This window comes from Macaca fascicularis, chromosome 13 (genome assembly GCF_037993035.2).
Source record: "Macaca fascicularis isolate 582-1 chromosome 13, T2T-MFA8v1.1".
NCBI lineage: Eukaryota > Metazoa > Chordata > Mammalia > Primates > Cercopithecidae > Macaca > Macaca fascicularis.
In genome coordinates, this window is record NC_088387.1 from 23,046,605 (window position 1) to 23,069,382 (window position 22,778).

General features: G+C 45.0%; 1 protein-coding gene across 6 annotated transcripts in view; it reads left to right on the forward strand.

The window, feature by feature from the left end:
* The window catches only part of CD8B (CD8 subunit beta), a 43,571-nt gene extending 22,500 nt beyond the window's left edge, over nucleotides 1-21,071 (forward strand). For 3 of the 6 annotated variants that reach the window (XM_065526833.1, XM_005575357.4, XM_005575359.4), the window contains one exon: nucleotides 20,704-21,071. In XM_065526833.1, the coding sequence (XP_065382905.1) occupies nucleotides 20,704-20,793 (90 nt within the window). In that variant the 3' untranslated portion in view covers nucleotides 20,794-21,071. Of the gene's footprint in view, nucleotides 1-6,516; nucleotides 8,545-20,703 lie in introns of those variants that run through there. The other 3 variants (XM_065526835.1, XM_065526837.1, XM_074011306.1) reach the window with 1 other exon arrangement.
* The last annotated feature ends 1,707 nt before the right edge of the window (nucleotides 21,072-22,778 follow it).

Genomic DNA, 22,778 nt, shown 5'->3' on the forward strand with positions numbered 1-22,778 from the left:
CCTTCTAGCGCTGCTTACTAGCTAAAAATGGGAAATAATCCAAATGTTCATCAAAAGGGACTGGTCAGATAAATTCAGATACAGTCTAATAAGGGGGTTTAGGCAGCTACTAAGGAATGAGCTAGATCCATATATGCTGATATCAAATGATGGTTATGGCAAATGCGTGTATTTTTAAAACATCTGTATAGATTATTCTTAATACAATACATGGTGCAATATGTGGTCACTGTTAAAATTCAAGCACAGAAGAAAACAAGCAAAACAAATATATGTTGTTAGAAGTTAGGATACAGTTATCCTTAGTCCAGTGGTGGGTCATTAAGAGGGAGCATGAGGTTTGAAGGTGAGCGTTTCTGCTTCTCAATCTGGGAGTCACTTGCATGAGTGTGTTTCGTTAGAAAAAGTCATCAAGCTGTACACTAGGACATGTTGACTTTATAGCTATGGATATAGATGTAAATTCTACTTCAAGAAAGAGAGTTTTTAAAATCCAAGCACAGAACATTGTAGAAATGTGCAAACTTGGTATTTGGAAGTTTCTTCAGCCAGCACATGGGATGATAACTCACGCCTGTAATCCCAGTACTTTGGGAGGCCCACACCGAATGATCACTTGAGCTCAGGAGTTTGAGACCTTGACTCTCCAAGAAAATTTAAAAATTTTCCAGGGCACAGTGGTGCTTGCCTGTAGTCCCAGCTATTAGGGAGGATGAGGTGGGAGGATATCCTGAGCCCAGGAGTTTGAGACTGCAGTGAGCTGTGATCATGCCACTGCACTCCAGCCTGGGCAACAGAGTGAGACCTTGTCTCAAAAATAAATTTTTTTCTAAAAAAAGTTTCCTGTTTTTTTTTCTTCCCATATTTTTTAAAACATAAAATTGAAATCTTGCAAACATAATACATAACATAGAGAATATAGAAAATTAAATCTTCTAATACTGTTCTGCAGATTTGATCTTTCTTCTCTCATAATAAATCAAGGCCTCTGGGTATATTTGTTTGGATATGTACAGGAAAAGGTCTGTAAGGATTTACTCTCAGCTGTTAATGGCAGTTACTCTGGGGAATTTTCACTTCTGCTTTCTACAGTTCCTTGTGTGAATTTTTACATCATGTATTACTTTCGTAGTTGGGGAAAAAGCAATTAAAAGTTTGGAAAAAAGAACCTCTGGCCATTGTTATAAGAAGAAATTGGAATCAACACAAATATCCACCAATGAAAGATTTATTCATAAATTTTAAAAATCTGAACCATGGAAATGACGGTGAGGCAGGTCTGAGGTGGCCAAACAGCACAGTCTGGGTCTTTACCAGCTGCAGACTTTGGGCAAGCTACATTTCCAATTGCATTTACTTGTCTGGAAGTTCATATGGGGCTAGGCTAGTGGCGGGGGTGGTCTGCACTCCAGCAACCTTAGGGGAGCCTGGGTTCTCTGCCCTGAAGGAGAACATCTATAGTACTTCCCTTGGTGTGTTTTTCTGTGGACCTTAATGGGTCTGGGAGCAGCACTGGTGTTCCCCCCTCCCCCCATCCCCTTCCTCTCAGTGGGAAGTAGCCTGCAGGTGTGGAGCCCACCAGGGCCTGTTCAAAAGAAGAAGGGGGTCCTACACCACCCCATCCCTTTCATCCTTACTCATCCCCGCCCCCGCCCCGCAGTTTGTGTCTCTACCTGTAGGAAGTGGGCAACTTGTTTTCAGAAAGTGATCCCCGACCCCACGCGGGCTGCAACGCTGATCCGAATCTATCACCCAGTCAAAGGGAAAGACAGAAAGAGCCTTGTCTTCAGAGGCCTTCCAAGGTTGTGGAGGGCAAAAGATATTTCCTCTGTCGCTTCTTGGGAAACCTCCTTCAATGCGTCACTGACACTCCTGGGGCACCGTGAGTCACCGGTTCCTGGAGGCCTTCCAGTTGCATAACTCAGACAGAAGGAAACCATATTCCCCAGCCCCGCATCAGTTTGAGATTCACAGAAATATGCATGACACATGTGATTCCTGTAAAGCTGAAAGCGGAGGCACTGAAGAAGGCACTTACATCCTGCACAGTACTGTTGGCTCTCCTGGATCCTGTTTTTCCTGTTAGTTTACTGCCTTTCACATGCGAGTACCCTTTTAAGAGCTTTGCTTAGACTTCTAAATTTGAGAGGAAACCATGTCCATTCCTTTAGGTAATTTTGTTGTTGTTGTTTGAGACGGGGTCTTGCTCTGTCACCCAGGGTGGAGTGCAGTGGCGCACTCATGGCTCACTGCAACCTCTGTCTCCCGGGCTCAAGCGATCCTCCCACCTCGGCCTCCTGAGTACCTGGGACTATGGGCATGCACTACCACACCTGGCTAATTTTTTATATTTCTGGTGGAGATGGGGTTTCCCCATGTCACCCAGGCTGGTCTTGAACTCCTGGGCTCAAGCAATCCATCCGCCTCGGCCTCCCGAAGTGCTGGGATTACAGGAATGAGCCACAGCACCTGGCCTTTTCATGCATTTTTAACTGTAGACCATTTCTACTCCTGTGCCCGTTTATGACTGAACTAATACCCACAACTCTACACTCAATTCTCCTCTTCCTTGGGGGGTGGGGTGTATGTGTGTGTACAGTGCTCTGTTGCCCAGGCTAGTGTGCAGTGGCGCTGTCATGGCTCACTGCAACCTTGACCTCCCTGACTCAAGTGAGTAGCTGGGACTACAGGTGTGCACCAGCATGCCCACTTATTTTTTTATTTTTTTATTTTTAGTAGAGATGAGGTCTCGCTATGTTGCCTAGGCTGGTCCAAATTCCTGAGCTCAAGCGATCCTCCCACCTTAGCCTCCCAAAGTGTTGGGATTACAGGCGTGAGCCACCATGCCCAATTCCTTAAATTTCTTGATGCCAGTTCAAATCTATTTGGGGAAACTTCTGTGGGCTCAGCCAGCCCTGTGCTGAGACTAGGGGTGCAGCGTAGCCAGGATAGACATAGTTGGGTCCCCAGGGCTTGCAGTCTTGCTTAGAGCCTGTAGGCCTCAGTTCGCTCCCTACTAGCTCAGGGACAAGGCCTGTGGGGGTCCTCTGGTTCTTTCCTGCTACCTGTACAAGTCAGTCCTAAGCCTGAGGCCAGAATTGAAATGAATGAATGAACAAAGCAAAAGGCTCAGATAGAAGGTCCTTAGGCCCACACAAGCTGGGAGCACAGCCCAGCACCTCCCCTGCTGGCTCCCCCGCCCACCCATCCACCTTTCTGTGCTCCTTAAGGCTGTGAGGACCACTCAGGATGTGCCAAGTACTCTGCCAAGTACAATGGACAATCCCCTTAGAGAACCAAGGTCAACAACTCAGATCTCAATCAGGCACGTGTTTCAGGCACTAAAGATTTGGCTCAGAAGCTGTCCCTAACCCCACGGGCTTTCATTCTCATGGCCAGGGGGACACAGGCCCAAGGCTGGCACTTGCATGGCTCCGAGAGTGAGTGGCCTCAGTGCCTCACTGGCTGCAGCCTCGTGCCAGCCCTGCACAGACCAGAGAAAGATCCAGGTGATGCCAACACAAGCAGAGGGCATGGATTGCCTTCTCAAAAAGGTTATGTTTGTCTGGGAGTGGAGTTCACAGCCTCTCGCAGATTTTGTGGAGGTCTCTGCGGTTGAGTGAGGGCAAAGTTACAAGGGGAAGATGTGAGGTGGTGTTGGCAGAGGGGTGGAGGCCCCTCTTCCCCACACACCCCTCCCCAGCACCCCTGCAGCATCCTGAGAGCCTGAAGCTGCCTGCTGGGCCAGGCCTGCTATCTGGGCACGACCAGGCCAGGTAAAAGGGAGGCCATGACTCCCACCCCTCCACCCTCTCCTCAGCCTCAGCCAAGTTTGGGGGACATGGGGAAGGGAGAGCAACAGTAAACGTGATCAGCACAAAAAGTGGGGCTGACTTCAGATCACGAAGGCTCTAGCTGGACCAGGGCAGAAGATGGAACTTGGGTTGACCCCCTTCTATCCGAGTACCTACACTGCAGCCACACTGATGCTGCTGGTTTGGGAACAGGAAGGTAGGGCAGCTTCCACAAGACAAGCAGACTTTGGTTGAAGTTCTTTTGTGGGCCCTGCTCAAAGCCCACCTCCCTAGAAACTCGGAAAGCCACGTCGGGTGGTCTACCTTGTGGTGTAGGGGAAGAGGGAGGAGAGAAGAAAGGGTCACAGGGACTCAGACAAGAGCCAGTGCTCACTCTGGCAGTTCCAGCTTCCTCCCTCAGGAAGTCCTCCAGCCTCACCCAGCACAGAAAAGAGCTTATCAATGGGAGACGGAAGAATACTCTCGAGCGTTTATCTGCGTAATTTCGGAGTGCGCCGGTGTGTGCTTCTGTGTGGCAGGCAATCAATTTAGTGGGGAGGGTGCAGGGGAATATTTGTCTTTTTTTCTTTTTTTTTGAGACAGAATCTCGCTCTGTTGCCCAGGTTGGAGTGCAGTGGCACGATCTTGGCTCACTGCAAACTCCGCCTCCCGGGTTCAAGCGATTCTCCTGCCTCAGTCTCCTGAGTAGCTGGGATTACAGGCATGCCCCATCATGCCTCCCTAATTTTTGTATTTTTTAGTAGAGATGGGGTTTCACCATGTTGGTCAGGCTGGTCTCGAACTCCTGACCTCATGATCCTCCCGCCTCGGCCTCCCAAAGTGCTGAGATTTCAGGCGTGAGCCACCATGCCTGGCCTGGAACATTTGTCTTATACATTTTTTCCTAGACATTGTGACACACAAGGCTCTTCAGTGGACAACTATCCCACATTTGAGCCTGGTCAGACGCTTCTGATGGTAACTCCAAACCTCCCCACCCTCTCCCCTGCACTGCTTTTAATATCCAAGCTCAGTTAAGACCTTTGTGTGTGTCTGCGTCTAAGAGAGGAAGGCTGATTCACATGTTCTCATTTCTTCTGCTATGACCTCTACACCAAAATCTTTTTCATAGCATGAGTTATGACCCTGACATGGTTAAGCATACATCTTCCAGAAAAATAATAATCTGTCATTTGCATACAAATGTCACTGAGTAAGTGAAAATGTAAAACAGCGATGCTGCTCACTGCGGAAAGCTTGGGGCCAAGGGCACGCAGGTGTTGCTGATCCTGTGATAAGCGCTACAGCCTCATGGTAAACAGGGGGGCACCATCTAGTAGCATTTAACGTGAATCAGGGACTGTCACTCAGCACACCTGGGAATAGGCCCCCGGGAAAGTAGAAGCATCATTGCATCAGAATAATACACAAAGATGATTCTATCAATATCGTTTGGGAAAAATAAAAATGGGAAACAATCCCAGGTTAATCAATAGGGAATCATTTAATAAGTTGCTGTCTATCTACACCCAAAAATATCATGTAGCCATCAAAAGAATGACTTAAAAAGAACGATTTGGCCAGGCACGGTGGCTCACACCTGTAATCCCAGCACTTTAGGAGGCCGAGGTGGGCAGATCACGAGGTCGGGAGTTACAGACCAGCCTGGCCAATATGGTGAAACCCCATCTCTACTAAAAATACACAAGTTAGTCAGGCATGGTGGCGGGTGCCTGTAATCCCAGATACTCAGGAGGCTGAGGCAGGAGAATTGCTTGAACTCAGGAGGTGGAGGTTGCAGTGTGCCGAGATTGTGCCATTGCACTCCAGCCTGGGCAACAGAGCAAGACTCGGTCTCAAAAAAAAAAAAAAAAAGAATGGTTTGCCAGCCTGGGCAACAAAGCAAGACCCTGTGTCTACAAAAGAAATAGCCAGGCATGGTGGTACATGCCTACAGTCCCAGCTACTTGGAAGGCTGAGGCCGTAGGGTCACTTTAGTCCAGAAGTTTGAGGTTACAGCAAGCCACTGCATTCCAGCCTGGGCAACAGAGCAAGGCTCTGTCCCCACCGCCCCCCAAGAAAAGGAAGGAAGGAAGGAAGGAAGGAAGGAAGGAAGGAAGGAAGGAAGGAAGGAAGGAAGGAAGGAAGGAAGGAAAAAGGAAAGGAAAGGAGGAAGGAAGGAAGGGAGAAAGGAAGGAAAAGAAAAAGAGGGAGGAAGGGTGGAGGGGAAAGGGTGAGAGAGAGCAGGAGAGAGAGAGAAGAGGGAGGGAGAGGAGAGGAGAGGAGAGGAGAGGAGAGGAGAGGAGAGGAGAGGAGAGGAGAGGAGAGGGAAGGGCCAGGTGTGGTGCCTAACACCTGTAATTTCAGCACTTTCGGAGGCCAAGGCAGGCGATCACCTGAGGTCAGGAGCTTGAGACCAGCCTGGTCAACATGGCAAAACCCCGTCTCTACTAAAAATACAAAAATTAGCTGAGCATGGTGGTGTACGCCTGTAATCCCAGCTACTCGGGAGGCTGAGGCAGGAGAATCACTTGAACTCCGGAGGCAGAGGTTGCAGTGAGCCGAGATTATGCCACTGCACTCTAGCCCTGGTGATAGAGTGAGACTCCATCTCAAAAAAAAAAAAAAGATATATTAACTTGGAAAGACTGCCAGAGTGTACTATTAACGAGGAAAAGCAGGATGCAGGGAAGTATTTAAACTATCCTTTTTTGTAATGCAGGAAAGCATCTTCATGTCTGTAGCTGTGTGCCTGTGCCTATGACCCTGTGAGGAGGCTGCAGCAAGAGGAAGGGTGGAGAGGAAAGGGTGAGAGAGAGAGGGAGGGAGAGAGAGAAATAAATGAGATTGTCAACAGCATCTCCTAGAGTTGGAAAACCTCCTCTGAATACATCCATGCAAGGTAATAAATGACATTAAAATAATGCTGTACAAGAATGTTTAATAAATGGAAAGATATTCACAATGCATTATTAAATGTAAAAAGCAGATTATCAAATATTAGATATTCTATGAACCCAGCCCTGGGCAGAAGAGGAAAGAAATTACCTGTGTGAGAAACGTGTTAAATGTCATGGGGGAATGACAGCCGGTGGTGTGGAGGTAAAAGATTTACCGAGACAGTTGCAGGTAAAGAAAGGCAGAAGATTTATTAGAAAATACGTTGCCAGAGTGACAACGGGCAGGCAGCAGAGAGAAACTGACAGCAAGGAGACAAAGGCTTGCTGGAGATTTTACAGGGTAGTGTTTATTTTTATTTTTATTTTATTTTATTTATTTATTTATTTATTTTTGAGACGGAGTCTCGCTCTGTCGCCCAGGCTGGAGTGCAGTGGCGCGATCTCGGCTCACTGCAAGCTCCGCCTCCTGGGTTTACGCCATTCTCCTGCCTCAGCCTCCTGAGTAGCTGGGACTACAGGCGCCCGCCACCGCGCCCGGCTAATTTTTTGTATTTTTAGTAGAGACGGGGTTTCACCGTGGTCTCGATCTCCTGACCTTGTGATCCGCCCGCCTCGGCCTCCCAAAGTGCTGGGATTACAGGCGTGAGCCACCGCGCCCGGCTACAGGGTAGTGTTTATACCATCTGTTGAAGAGGGCTTTGTGTAGTATTAATAATGCCAAGGTTGCAGTGAACTAACTTGCAGGTGTCTGGTGAGAGTTACTTGCTTGGAAGGACTGTGTGTCCTGGATCATAAAGAAAGGCAGACTTGTTGCTTATCTGCTTTCTCTTTTTATTTTCCCTTGCTCCCACTCGCCTGACTCCCACCAGCCTGACTACTTTTTCCCTAATTAGGAATCCACAGTAAACAATATTAGGAATCCAATTAGGAATCCAAAGTAAAAAAAAATATTCAGAAAGAGCATATGCCAGCCAGGCACGGTGGCTCATGCCTGTAATTCCAGCACTTTGGGAGGCCGAGGCAGGCAGATCACGAGGTCAGGAGATCGAGACCATCCTCACCAACGTGAGGGGAAACAAATCATCATCAAATAACAAAAATTTTTAAAAATTAAAATTTTCCAAAATATAAATGAGATTATCTACTTTATATATCTGTGTTAAAAAACTTCTCTGTGGGTCCAGACACACACACACACACACACACACACACACACACACACACACAATTCTAGTTATTTTTAGAGAAATTTTGCCCACATTGATCTGGCTAAAAGTTTAAAGTGACCAGATGATCCATATCTTTACATGTTGTTTATTGACATTCACCCCCACTTGCCGGCCACCATCTTCATTTATTAAGCATTTGTTATACGTTTGGTTCTGTACTATTTACCTGCATTATGTCAATTAATCACTTATGCATGTACACACTCTTGCCATTTTACAAGCAGGTCACTAAGCCTAAACTCAGTCAAGTCACCAGGCAAGAAAACAACACTATAAGGATAGGACTTTACTCAGATAGTGTATACCACCCACTGATACCTAGTGAGATGTCCTTGCCCCATCCCCCAGCACATGGGAACAAGAGTCAAGGCAGTTCAAGTTCAGGTCCTGCACAAGTTTTCCTCGTCTGCTCTATAAAGTCCCAGAGTTCGTGATCAGTGCATATAAGCTATGAGTTCTTCATCTGCTTTTGTTGTGGGTGAAACAGCAGCAAACTGCAATTAAAATTCAAAAATCTTTGCAACTAGCAAAATCTGATCCAGAGCTGTAGAACTCTATGTTGCAAAAAGAATTTAAAGTTCACCTAATTCAGCTTCCAAAATAAAACGTGAACACCCTTTACAGCAAACAGCAACCCTGCCCCATATTTGTCTACTCCACAATTTTTTTTTTTTTTTTTTGAAATGGGGTCTTGCTCTGTGACCCAGGCTGGAGTGCAGTGGTGCCATCTCGGCTCACTGCAACCTCTGCCTCCTGGGCTCCAGTGATCTTCCCACCTCAGCCTCCTGAGTAGCTGGGACCACAGGCACATGCCACCACGCCTGGCTAATTTTTTGTATTTTTGTAGAGATGGGGTTTCACTATGTTGGCCAGGCTAATCTCAATCTGGGCTCAAGCAATCCCCCCACCTCAGTCTACCAATGTGTTGGGATTACAGGCATTAGCCACCGCACCAGGCCCCCAATCCACATTTAACTACCTCTCGCGACATAGAACCCGAACTCTCAGGGCAAGCTGATTCATGTTTAACTCTACCAGAGAGTTTTATTTTTTTTTCTCAAAAGAAGTCCTTGCAAGCTTCCAAGAATCACTCAAAAACCAGTCTACTCAATGGCTTACACTTGACCACAGTCTTAGCTGATGTACCAACATGAACTTTTTGCTGCGATAAAATCCACAGTCGGCCGGGCACGGTGGCTCACACCTGTAATCCCCACGCTCTGGGAGGCCGAGGTGGGTAGATCACCTGAGGTCAGGAGTTGGAGACCAGTCTGGCCAACATGGTGAAACACTGCCTCTGCTAAAAATACAAAAATTAGCTGGGTGTGGTGGTGGGCACCTATAATCCCAGCTACTTGGGAGACTGAGACAGGAGAATCGCTTGAACCCAAGAGGCAGAGGTTGCAGTGAGCCGAGATCGTGCTACTACACTCCAGCCTGGGCGACAGAACGAGACTCTGTCTCAAAACAAAACAAAACAACAAAAAAAATTCAATCATGTCTACATGTGTGAACCATAGCCAATTCCAGTGCCCACTGTAATTCCACCTCTTTCGATCCTGCTAAGGAAACCTCCCACAATGCACATGAGTGAGAGTGACACTGTCTTCTACAGCAATAACCTTGAACCTGCTCTACTTTTTAAAAATGAAGTGAACATTTTTAGTAGCCATGCTTCACACCCAGCAGCAGCACAGTAAGGTATCTATGCAGAAAGGATTAAGATGGTTGTTAGGGTTCTTTCCAAGTGACAGGGCTCAGGTGATTCACCCAAGTCCATGGCCACCCTTGCTGGGTCACCTCCTCTCCCATAGGTCTTTTGTTCTCCTGGCCCCAAACCTCCACTGCTTTCTACATTGTCAGAATAGATCGGTAGTTCCTGTTTCCTTCTCACTTACCGACCTGCACATGTCACAGATTCTCAGCATATTCCATTTGCAAGAAAGCCACTGTTTTAGAGTGGCTCTCTGTTTTGTTTTGAATGTTGAGAGGAGCTCATGGGCATTAGTGCTGCATCCCCTGCCACACAACTGGGGAGGTGTCACTGGCTAACCAAAAGGCAGGGGTGACGGCCCCTCACCCCTGTGGCCCAGATGCACTCCTCTGACAACCGGGGCAGAGCTAGGAAGACAATACAGACTCTCATGTTGCCTGCACAGAGCTCCCCACACGACCACACTTCCTCTCGGGCTTTCAAGGGTACATGAATAGATAAATGACACGTTCTACAAAACCGCCTGCAAACACGGGCACTTGAGCCTGCTTGGTCTGCAAATGTTTCAAGGCTCAGCGAGGCTGTCGTGGATGTTTTCCCCCGAGAGCTCCAGTGGTGGAGGTCTGCACATTCAGGTAGGAGCTCCTGTTCATGTCCGAATGGCACCCCTGTCTCCTGGTGTTCTTCAGGTGTCTCTGGGGCAGCTGACACCACGTTGAAGACGCAGCCTGTTACAGTCAGGTAGGGCAATAAAGAGTGGAGTGGCGGGCAGGAGGTGAGGCACAGGTAGTGGCCCTTCCTGAGGGGCTCCCATGCCCCCCTTAGAGCCTGCTGTTCAGACTTGGAGGTGGCAGCAAAGAACGGGTCCCAGCACTTCTCTTTGCTCATGTTGCCGCTGCATGCACTTTCTGTTGGCTTCCTCCGAGAGGTGCAGTTATCACCCATAGGAGCCTGAGCTGGCTGGAGCTCGGGGACATTCACCTGGCTCAGTCTTTTCCCACCTGAGAGGTGCCTGGGTGCTGCCTGCCAGGGCAGCCGTTGTCTGATTCCAACGTGATCACAGCAACCGCAAGCCAGCCACAAGTCTCTATCTTTGTGTGCCTGGGGTTTACTGCGACCGTTGGGGATTCAAATGGGGTCAGATTGAAATGGGCAAAGAATCCTCTGAAGCCTGGACTCTTTCCCAAGGAAGTCAAAGAGAATGGCCAAGGAGAGGTTGGAGGACCCCGGAGGAGGGTGATCCGCACCCTCCACTCCCACATCCCCCACAGCCCCCAGTAGAGGGGAGTCAGACAAAGCTGCCACCATCCCCGGGACCACCTGCACACCTGCCCCTTTTATGTGGGGACGTTATGTAGGGCGGCCCCTCTCCAACCCCAGCAGCACACCGCCGTGCAGACACCCAAGCTGCGTGGGACAGAACCAACAAGTTCACTTACCAAGGCAGATGCGCCCATCACCCCTGCAAGGCAGATGTGTCCATCACCCCTGTTCTTTTCCCAGCTTCCTCATGTGCCAGAGCCGCCTTAGGAGCTGTGGAGGAAACTCCAGGGCCCATAGAAATTGCTTAGAGCTTTGGAACTCACGCAACAGATCCATCCTCAGGAAATACTAATCTGTGTTATCATCATTATTTATTAGCATTAGTTATGTGTTCTAGAAATAACAACAGAACACTCTAAGTGGTTGACTACAAAGAGGAGTTTCAATAAGCTGTGGTCATTTACTTGGTACGCAACTATTCAAACCTTAAAAATGGTGGTTCTAAAGACTCTGTAAGTGATTCAGGGAAGGTTTATGCAATGAAGTAAAGGAAAAGCAGGACGTAGCACTGCATTTATAGTAAGCAAGATTGAGACCAGGCCTTGCGACAGAAGCACAAGAAAGCATCCCTGAGTGTGCTCTGGAGGGACTAGAACCTTCTTTACACCTTTGATGGTGAGCTCTCCTCCCCTCCCCTCCACCACAAGGCCTCCCTCTTTCTTCCCTGACCCAGGACAGTGATGAAACCCCCTGCCCCCAGGACGCTGGGAAGGGAATGGGTTGCGGGTTTGTGCTGGGGGAGGCTTTTCCTCTTTTCATCTGCTCATTCAATCACAGATTTACTCTTCAATCCCTCAGTTGCTCTTTGGCCTACAGCACGTGGCTTCTTGTCCTTTGGCCTCCTAAAAATCAGAGGTAACAATTGCTTTCCTATTGTATGTCCAGCACAACAGACACTGCACACACAGCCACCCGGCCCTTCACAAAGACGCAGAACAAAGTGGGGCTTTGGGACTGATTTGGCCATTTCCAGCTGTGCGCAAGGCAGCATTGATCTGAGCCTCAGCCTTCCTATCTGAGAAATGGAGCACCTCACACAGCACCTGGCCCAGAAAGGTCACATAGGTAAAAGTGTGGCAGAGGTTGTGCCCTGCACGAAGCATTGGCACTTGTTCCTCAGTGTTGACTGCAATCAGCCACAGCCCAAGGCCTCCTTCCCTGCTGCCAGGCCAAGCAGGGAGAAGAAGGTCTCTGCTCTAGCTCCCCGCTGCATCTAGAATGCACTCCAGCTCTCCCCAGTGCTGAGGCCTGCCATCTCCCTGCATGTCCCCCAGCATACACACACACACACGCACACACACACTGTACAAACGCCCTTCCCTCCTCCAGCTCTGTGCCCCTCCTCTCTCTGCCTGGACCCCCTAGGGCTCCTCCTCAGTCTTCTCCAGGACCACTCCCCATCATCCTACAAACATGCAGCCTATCCAGGAGGCCCCGGGGTGGTCTCCGTCACTGCACTTACAGCACTTCTCACTCTCTGTCATTCTTTCTTCCCTGTGTTTTTCTTCATTATCTCTGTCCACTACACCGTCCCCTTGAGAGACCACAGCTTTTTAAAAAGATTCTGCAGGCCGAGCCTAGTGGCTCACACTGTAATCTCAGCACTTTGAAAGGCTGAAGTAGCAGGATCCCTTGAGCCTAGGAGTTTGAGATCAGCCTGGGCAACATAGTGAGACCTCATCTCTACTAAAAATTAAAAAATTAGCCAGGCACTGTGGTGGGTGCCTTAGTCCCAGATACTCGGGAGTCTGAGATGTGAGGATCACTTGAGTCCAGGAGGTCAAGGCTACAGTGAGCCATGATCATGCCACTGCAAACACCAACCAGCCTGGGTGACCGAGTGAGACTGTCAAATTAATTAATTTTTTTTAAAGTTTTAAAAAATGATTGTGCAAAAAGGTAAATACAGTATGATTCTACTTGTAGGAGGTACCAAGAGTGGTGTCTCTGAATTTGTCAGAGAAACTGAAAATAGCATAGCGGTTACCTGGAACTGGGGGATGGGGCATAGGGGGTTGGTGCTTAATGGGTACAGTTTTAGCTTAGGAAGATGAAAAAGTTCTGTGGATGCATGGTGGTAATGATTGCACAAAAATATAAATATACTTAATGCCACTGGAGTGTATACTTAGAAATGACTAAAATGGTAAATTTGTGTTATGCATGTGTTTTGCCACAATTTTAAAAATAGCTTTTAAAAAATGGTTGTGGAGAAAGATATAAACACATTAAACAACTGCAGAATTATGAGACAACATATGAATAAGTGGCACCAACAACATAAGACAAGAAGTGACACATACTGCTTGATTCTGGCCCCAAAAAGTCCAGTGCTGAAGGCCATCTCTGGAGTGGAGTGTGGCTTTGCACTGAGCATTGCTCTCTGGGAAGGGAAGTGAGTTATTTTTAAGCTTTCCATTTGTAAAGGTATTATAACTGCAGTAATACACATTGCAAAAACTAGCCACTAGAAACAACAGCAAGGGAAACACATCTTGGTGTAATTTCTTCTCATGTTTTAAAAACAATTTTTACATTTTATATGGTTATAATCATGCTGAATGTATGTTTGTATCAAGCATGCTGTCTGCGTTTTCCTTGTCAATCTTTCCACAGGTTTCGTAATTCTAAAACATCATGTTAATCCCTAAAAATATACTGAATGCATTATCACTGTTTACTTAAGTATTCCTTTATTTCTGAACATTTCCATTGCTTTTAACATTTAACATCTCTGTTCATGCTGTATTGTGCCAAGCCTAAGATTACATCCATTGGAGAAACGTTCCAGATTGGATTACTGAATCTACCCGTATAAACATTTTGATAGCTTTTGATATTGCTTTCTGAGGTCATCATGACTCTCACCTGAAATAGATATCCTCTTTTTTTTTTTTTTTTTCCTGCTGGGGTATAAGTGGAAAACACATTTTCAGCATTGATATAATTTTGTGTTAGAAGATTGCAGCACTTTAAAACTCTTTTTCCCAAGAGCTAAAGGAGAGTTGATGCTATAAACATGGCGGAACTCAAAACCCTGGGTACAGTCCCTGGTTCATCTCTGCCCTGTGCCTAGGGCAAGTCAGGGCAGGACTATTGGGAGCTGCAATCCAAGCACAAAGTTGCTCGGAGTTGCAGAAGGAGAAGCCACAGGGCAGACAGACAATACAGAACCTTGAAAGAAGTGCCCAAGCCTGCGCCAGCCCTCCAAAATCAGAGAGGAGCGGGGCTTGAAAAGGCAAAGAAAGAAGGCAGAACGAGCTGCAGCGAAGGAATTAACCGGGGGGAAGAGAAGGGCGGAGGAAGCAGGGGGCTCAGAACGCTCCCTTTGGAGAGGACTGGGTTTGTGGGGGCTTTCCCCTGCTGCAGCGGGGCCTTGCTAAAAGTGAAACTGTGATTTTCGGAGGGTTCTGAAGGCGTTCACCTAGGGAAGGAAAATGTTCCATTTGGGGGTCCACACTGGGTTAAAAACAATGCCTCTGCCTGCTCTCAGTTATGGAGGTCCCTGAGTGTCTTCAGTCAACTCTGGGCAGTTCTGAGGCTGCAGCAATACCCGAACTCGGCCTATGCCCCAACTCGGCCCAGGGCCTAAAGGAGCCCCAGTGTGATCTTAACTCAAGTGTGCCCGCAGGACAAGGCCCCATGTTGCTTCCCCATCACAACACAACTAGGAACAAAGCTCCCATCTGCTGAGTGCCTCACAGGCACCAGCACTGTGCTGGGAGTTGCGGGTTCTTTGGGCAGAAAGAGGTGGATATTAGCAACTCCTTTAGCAGGGCTCAATGGCATCCTAGAAATCACACCACATTTGATAAATCTGAAAGCTAGGATTCACCCCAGGCGGCCTGACTCCAACGCCTTGAGAATTTAAGGAGCAGCAGTCTTCATGAATTTAATGAAAAACCTGGGAGAAGGCCAGTGTAACCTAATAAAAAGTCAAAGTTACTGAATTATTTGAAAAAAAAAGGAAAGTTGATCCTTTCAAGAGCATTTATATAAAAAGAGCACCTATATTCAAAGCCAGCTACACGACCCGTGGTGCAGGAGAAGCCGGGAGTTGGCTCAGAAAAGGTGGGACAGACAGGATGGCTCAGTAATTAGGGCTGGCACATAGCAGATCTGGGCTACCTGTGTGACTCTGAGCAAGTGAATTAACCTCTCTGAACCTTGAATATAAAACAAGAATAATAATAATATCTACCTCACACACGAGCATTAATAAAATAGCGCTTGCAGAGTGCATGGCACATAGTACTCAGTGAATGGTAGCTGCTAGCATTGTTATCTTAATGATCACTGTTATTACATTATATTCTAGTTAGTTTTGATATTTTGGAGACTAGCCTAAATCTCACCACTCAGGCTACAGAAAGGATGTTTCACTAACCTTGGAAATTCCAGTACAGTACCTCAGAGAGATCTCAGGTTCAGTTCCAGACCACCACAATAAAGCGAATATCACAATAAAGCCAGTTACATACATTTTTTGGTTTCCCAGGGTACATAAAAGTTATGTTTACCCTATAAGGTAGTCTACTAAGTGTACAAAGACATTATGTCTGAAAAAACCAACGTATATATCTGAATCAAAAATAACTTATTACCAAACATATGCTAAAATCACCTGAGCTTTTCAGTGAGTCGTAATTTTTTTGCCGATGGTGGGTATCTTGCCTTGATGTCGATGGCTGCTAACTGATCAGAACGGTGATTGCCAAAAGTTGGCGTGGCTGTGCCAATTTCGTAAAATAAGACAACAACAAAGCTTGCCACATTGATTGACTCTTCCTTTCACAAAAGATTTATCTGTAGCATGCAATGCTGTTTAATAGCATTTTACCTACAGTAGAACAGCATTCAAAATTGGAGTCACGCCTCTCAAATATTGACGTCTCTTTATCAACTAAGTTTATGTAATATTCTACATCTTTTGTTGTCATTTCAACAATGTTCACACCATCTTCACCAGGAGTAAATTCCATTTCAAGAAACCACTTTCTTCGCTTATCAGAGAGAATAAACTCCTCATGTGTTCAAGTTTGATCATGGGATTGCAACAATTCAGCCACGTCTTCAGGCTCCACTTCTAATTCTAGTTCTCTTGCTATTTCTACCATACCTGCAATTACTTCCTCCACTGAAGTCTTGAACCCCTCCCTCCAACTCATCCAGGAGAATTGGAATCACCTGCTTCCAAACTCCTCTTAATGTTGGTATTTTTACCTCCTCCCATGAATCACAAATGTTCTTTGTTGCATCTAGAATGGTGAATCCTTTCCAGAAGGTTTCGCCCAGATCTATCAGAGGCATCATCATCTATGGCAGCCCTAGCCTTACAAAATGTATTTCTTAAATAACAAGACTTGAAAGTCAAAATTACTCCTTGGTCCATGGACTGTAAAAGCAATGTTGTTTTACCAGTCATGAAAAACAATATTAATCTCCTTGTACATCTCCATCAGATCTCTTGGGTGACCAGGTACATTTTCAAAGAGCAGTAATATTTTGAAAGGAATCTTTTTTCCTGAGTGAGTCTCAACAGTGGGCTTTAAATATTCAGTAAACCGTGCTCTAAACAGATGTGCTGTCATCCAGGCTTTGCTATTCCATTTATAGAGTATAAGTAGAGTAGATTTAGCATAATTCTTAAGGGCCCTAGGGTTTTTAGGATGGTAAATGAGCACTGGCTTCAACGTAAAGTCACCAGCTGCATTAGCCACTAACAAGAGAGGCAGGCTGTCCTTTGAAGTCAGGCATTGACTTCTCTCTAGCTGTGAAAGACCTAGTAGCATCTTCTTCCAATAAAAGGCTGTTTTGTCTACATTGAAAATCTGTTGTTTAGTGTAGCCACCTTTGTCAATAATCTTAGAAAGATCTTTTGGATAACTTGGTGTGCTGCAGCACCTATTAGTTTCTATATTAGCACCTGCTTCTTCATGTTGCATTTTGATGTTAAGGAGATGGTATCTTCCCTTAAACCACTTGAATCAACCAACCTCTCCTAGCTTCAAACTTTTCTTCTGCAGCTTCCTCACCACTTCTGCTTTCATAAAATTTTAGAGAGTTGGGACTTCGCTCTGGATTAAGCTTTCTCTTAAGGGAATTTTGTGGCAGTTCTGATTTACCCAGACCACTAAAACTCTCTCCATTATCAGCAATAAGGCTATTTCGTTTTCTTATCATTCATGTGTTCACTGGATTAGTACTTTTAATTTCCTTCAATAACTTTTTCTCTGCCTTCTTAACTTGGCTAATTATTTTGACACACGAGACTTAGCTTTCAGCCTATCTCCACTTTCAACATTCCTTCCTCACTAAACTTAATCATTTCTAACTTTTGATTTAAAGTGAGAGATGTGCAATTCTTCCTTTCCCTTGAACGCTTAGAAGCCATTGTAGGGTTATTAATTGGCCTAATTTTAATATTAATTGGCCAAATTTTCATATTATGCCTCAGGGCATAGGGAGGTCTAAGGAGGAGACAGAATGGCTAGTGGTGGAGCACTCAGAACACACTCAACAGGTTCACTGTCTTACATGGGCATGGTTCACGGTGCCCCAAAACAATTCAAATAGTAACATCAGAAATAACTGATTACAGTCACCGGAACAGATACAATAATAACGAAAAAGTTTGAAGTATTGCAAGAATTATTAAAAGGTGACACAGAGGCACAAAGTCAACACACGCTATTAAAAAATGGTATTGATAGATTTGCTTCATGCAGGGTTGCCACACACTTTCAATTTGCTAAAAATAGAACATCCGTGCAGCACAATAAAAAATAAAATACAATCAAATGAAGTATGCCTATACTTTAAACAGTGCCTGGAACAGAGCAGGTACTCATTACATACAGTTATTCTGTTAATTATGAATATATGCTTTTATTTTTTATATTTATTTATTTATTTTGAGATGGAGTCTCACTCTGTCACCCAGACTGAAATGCAGTGGTATGGTCTCAGCTCACAGCAACCTCCACCTCCCAGGTTCAAGCAATTCTCCTCCCTTAGCCTCCTGAGTAGCTGGGACCACAAGTGCCTGCCACCACACCCGGCTATTTTTGTATTTTTAGTAGAAACGAGGTTTCACCATGTTGGCCAGGCTGGTCGCAAACTCCTGACCTGAGGTGATCTACCCGTCTTGGCCTCCCAAAGTGCTGGGATTACAGGCATGAACCACTGCACCCAGCCAGTGAATATACATCTTTAATATGTAATTACCTCTTCCCATGAACTATGATTTATGCCAAATATAAAGAAAACTACTGAAGGTAATATACTAGCTGCAAGTTTATTTAGCAAATTAGCAGATTTGCTAAATAAATCTGTCAGATTTAGCAAATTTAACTTTTGCCAAATTTGCTTCAATCTTTTATTTCAAGCAATAAAATGTTTGTGTTGAGAGCCCTTCTTCACCCCTATTCCATCCTCAATACTGCATACCCTATCTTGAAATTTGTGGGTTCTGCCTTGAGGCTTTGTTTATACTTGTGATTCTCTTATTATGTAAGTATCTATAAACAATGACATAATAATGAATAATATGTGGCATATGCTTTTATTCTTTATAAATAATGTCAGACTGTACATGCACTTTTAAAATTTGCTTATTTCATTCAATATATATATATATATATATATATATATATATATATATATATTTATTTATTTATTTATTTTGAGACAGAGTCGCACTCTGTTGCCCAGGCTAGAGTGCAGTGGCGCGATCTCAGGCTCACTGCAAGCTCTGCCTCCCGGTTCACGCCATTCTCCTGCCTCAGCCTCCCGAGTAGCTGGGACTACAGGCACCTGCCACTATATCCGGCTAATTTTTTGTATTTCGTTTAGTAGAGAGGGGGTTTCACCGTGTTAGCCAGGATGGTCTCGATCTCCTGACCTTGTGATCTGCCTGCCTCGGCCTCCCAAAGTGCTAGGATTACAGGCGTGAGCCACCGCGCCCGGCCACATTCAACATATTTTTGAGATTTACCTGTGTTTGATGCCTGTGGATCTAGTTCATTTATTTGTGTCATATTTTATTAATGTATTACAATTTTATTCATTCCCCTATTATTAGATATTAGTTTGTAATTATTATAATTTTCCAATTTCTGTTGTTTGTGCTTCTGTGAACACTCTTATACATCAAAGCTTCTCTGAGCAATGAACCTGGAAGTGGAAGTTCTGGGGCCAGAGCATCTTCATTTTTAATAGATATTTTTCCTAGATATCCCAAATTATCTCCACAGCAGTTGTAACAGTTTACATCCCCATCAGCATTGCATAACAGTTATTTGGCCATATCCTTTCCCGTGCTTGATGTTATTGGTCTTGTTCATTTTGCTAATTTGAGTATAAAATGATACCAGTTGTTTTCATTTGCATCTCACTGATTCAAGTAAGGTTTGGCATCTTTTTATTTGGATATTGGCTTGGTCACGTACTTTGCCCAGTTTTAATTCTGCTGTCTTTAACTTATTACTTTGTGAGAATCTGATATGTTATGGATGAAAATCTTCTGTTGCTTTTATGCACTGCAAATATCTTCTACTAATTTGAGACTTAAATTTTGTATTGGTTTTTGCCCTGCATACTTTAAACAAATGTTTGAATGGTAACATCATACTTTTATGGCTTGTGCTTTTATATTTTGACCAAGAAATTCTGTCCTTATCATGTCTGTCTTAAAAACACATTTTTAAAAAAGTTTTGAAACTTTGCTTTTCATATTTATTCTATCTGGAGTATACATTTGTGAATGGTTTGAGATAAAGTTCAAGTTTTACATTTTTCCCACATGAGAAGCCAATGTCACAGCACCAATGATCGAATCCTTTACCCACTAGAGTGCCCAGCCATCTCCAACATTTTCACATCTGTATTTTCTAGGCCCCCCTACTCTCTTTCATTGTTCTATTCGTGTTGAAGTTACTAGAGTTTATAAGTAATAATATTTGGAATAATGGGTTCCCCCTTACCCTTCAGCAAAATTATTCAGCTATTTTTGGTCCTTTATACTTCCACATGAATTTGATAATCAGCTTGTCAGGAGAATCTGGTTGGCAGTTTGAACGCACTGGATCTGTAGATTAACTAGTGAAAACTGACATCTTCCTGAAGTTGAGTCTTTATGTCCATTATAATGCACCCTAGAGGATAAGTTTCCATCAGAATAAATTCTCTGACATTTGTGACCGTCTTGTCTTCCAACCTGTGGTGACAATAGCCACCCTACCTTACCACTCTCCTGAGAGAAATTTTTAAAGCATGGGGATATCTCTAAGTCTCTTGCAGCTGTAGACCCGCACATCCTTGATTCCAAATGGCAGAAAACTAATTTGCAGGTCAGACACTATTGAAATTCACCCTGATTAACCATGGCAATAAAATTGAGAGTGACGCCTAAGAGGGAGGATAAAACCCTCACCCGCTTTCCCAAATGAGATGAACTTTGGGGAATAACTGAGTAGGTAATTCTCTGTGTGTGGTTTCCTCTTTCTGAGAAGAAATCAACAGAAACAGAGTTTTCTGACTTTGAGATCCTGAATCAAATGTGTTTGGATCCTGTGGTAACCCTAGGCCTATCGAGTGTTATACACCAGCTCTTTCTGTGTTTAATTTGACACAACATCTCACTCGACTAAGTCACAGAAAAAAAAATCAGTCATTACTTAATAAGTAACCAACACCTTGACTTGGTGCATGTATTGAGACTCTCTTGTTTTTCTTTTTGCAAGGCCTCAAGGGGAAGGTATTTCAGGAATCCTTGTCCCCCGATGCCTGCACGGAAACTACAGCAATACTGCAACCTTAAAGAAGCTGCTTAGCCCATGGATCCTGAAAACCATAGGCAAGAAGCACAGGTCCCGATGAGTGGATCTTTACCACTTTTACCAGATTCCTCCCTCCTGCTGAGGGATCATCCCACACACCCAGCAGAGACTTCTCTGCCACCATCAACCCCCCAAGTCATAGGGGGCTCAAGTTCTGCCCTGGTGAGCTGTGGTCCCCATCCTTGTGAACCCCCAAAGTGTCCACTTTGTGGAACTAAATATATCCATCTTGAATAAATTTGCCCCAAATCCTAAAGACTGGGAAAAGGGAACCATTGAGCTTGTTAAGTACTGGGGAACGTCTTTGCTTCCTGCGTCTCTAGCACCAGATCACCATGAGTATGAACCACCCATTTCAGAAGAACCACCAAATGCTGAGGTTAGAGAGGGTTACTTATGTCAGGCAGATGTTCTCTCCTTGTGAGGTAAAACATTTTTAAGCTTCTTTGATTTTTTAAATTTTATTTTTATTTATTTATTTATATATTTTTGAGACAGAGTCTCGCTCTGTCACCCAGGCTCGAGTGCCGGGACTCGATCTCAGCTCACTACAATCTCTGCCTCCTGGGTTCAAACAATTCTCCTACCTCTGCCTGCTGGGACTACAGGCACATGCCACCACACATGGCTAATTTTTGTATTTTCAGTAGAGACAGGGTTTCACCATGTTTGGCCAGGCTGGTCTCGAACTCTTGACCTCAGGTGATTCACCCACCTCGGCCTCCCAAAGTGTTGGAATTAGAGGTGTGAGCCACCCATGCCCAGCCTACTTTTAATTTATTTTTTATTTTTGAGACAAGGTCTCACTCTGTCACCCAGGCTGGAGTGCAGTGGTACAATCACAGTTCACTCTAGCCTTGACCTCCCAGGCTCAGGTGACTCTTCTACCTCAGCCTCCTGGGTAGCTGAGACTATAGGTGGGCACCACCACACCTGGCAAATTTTTGTATTTATTGTAGAGACAGGGTCTCCCTATGTTGCCCAGGCTGCACTTAAGGTCCTGGGCTCAAGCAACCTACCTGCCTCAGCCTCCCAAAATGTTGGGATTACAGCCGTGAGCCACCATGCCCTCCCTCCCTCCCTCCCTCCCTCTCTCCCTTCCTTCCTTCCTTCCCTCCCTCCCTCCTTCCTTTTCTTTCTTTCTTTCCTTTTTTTCTTTTTGAGTCAGAGTCTCACTCTGTTGCCCAGGCTGGAGTGCAGTGGTGTGATCTCAGCTCACTGCAACCTCCACCTTCCCGGGTTCAAGCAATTCTCCCACCTCAGCCTCCCCATTAGCTGGCATTACAGGAGACTGCCATCATGCCTGGCTAAATTTTGTATTTTTGTAGAGATAGGGTTTCATCATGTTGGCCAGTCTGGTCTGAAACAAGTTTGTGTGTGTGTGTGTGTGTGTGTGTGTGTGTGTGTGTGTGTGTGTGTTTAAAGCTTATGAATACATGAATATAAGTTTTGTCAGAAAAAATATAATTAATATTTCTTTGCTTTCCCAAACCTGCCATCAACACAATTTGTATAAACCTAGAGATTTTTCTGTGCATTTAGACACACACTTTTCTGTGCATTTAGACATTCACACACACACACACAATTTTTACCTAAAAGAATTATAATACATATATTGGTCTGCAACTCACTTCTTTTACTTAACAATATGTGTCAGAATTTGCTATATTCCAGGACATATAGATGTATTGGCTTACGTTTAACTGCCACCTGGTATTCCTGTAGGTCAGTGAACCATAATTTAAATTCCTGTTGCCCCATTGATGAAGACTGGGTTAGCCCACTTTAAAGGCAATGCTGCACAAACACCTTCGCACCTGCCTTATTATGCAGAGGTATGAGGAAATATATTTTGCTGCACACAGAGCTAGACATGATATTGGTTGAGAGCTCAGGCAATCTCTGGGAAAACATTGATAAATAGTCATTAAAATGGATGGGACAAGGGAAAAAAGAGACAAGAAACAACTGTAACC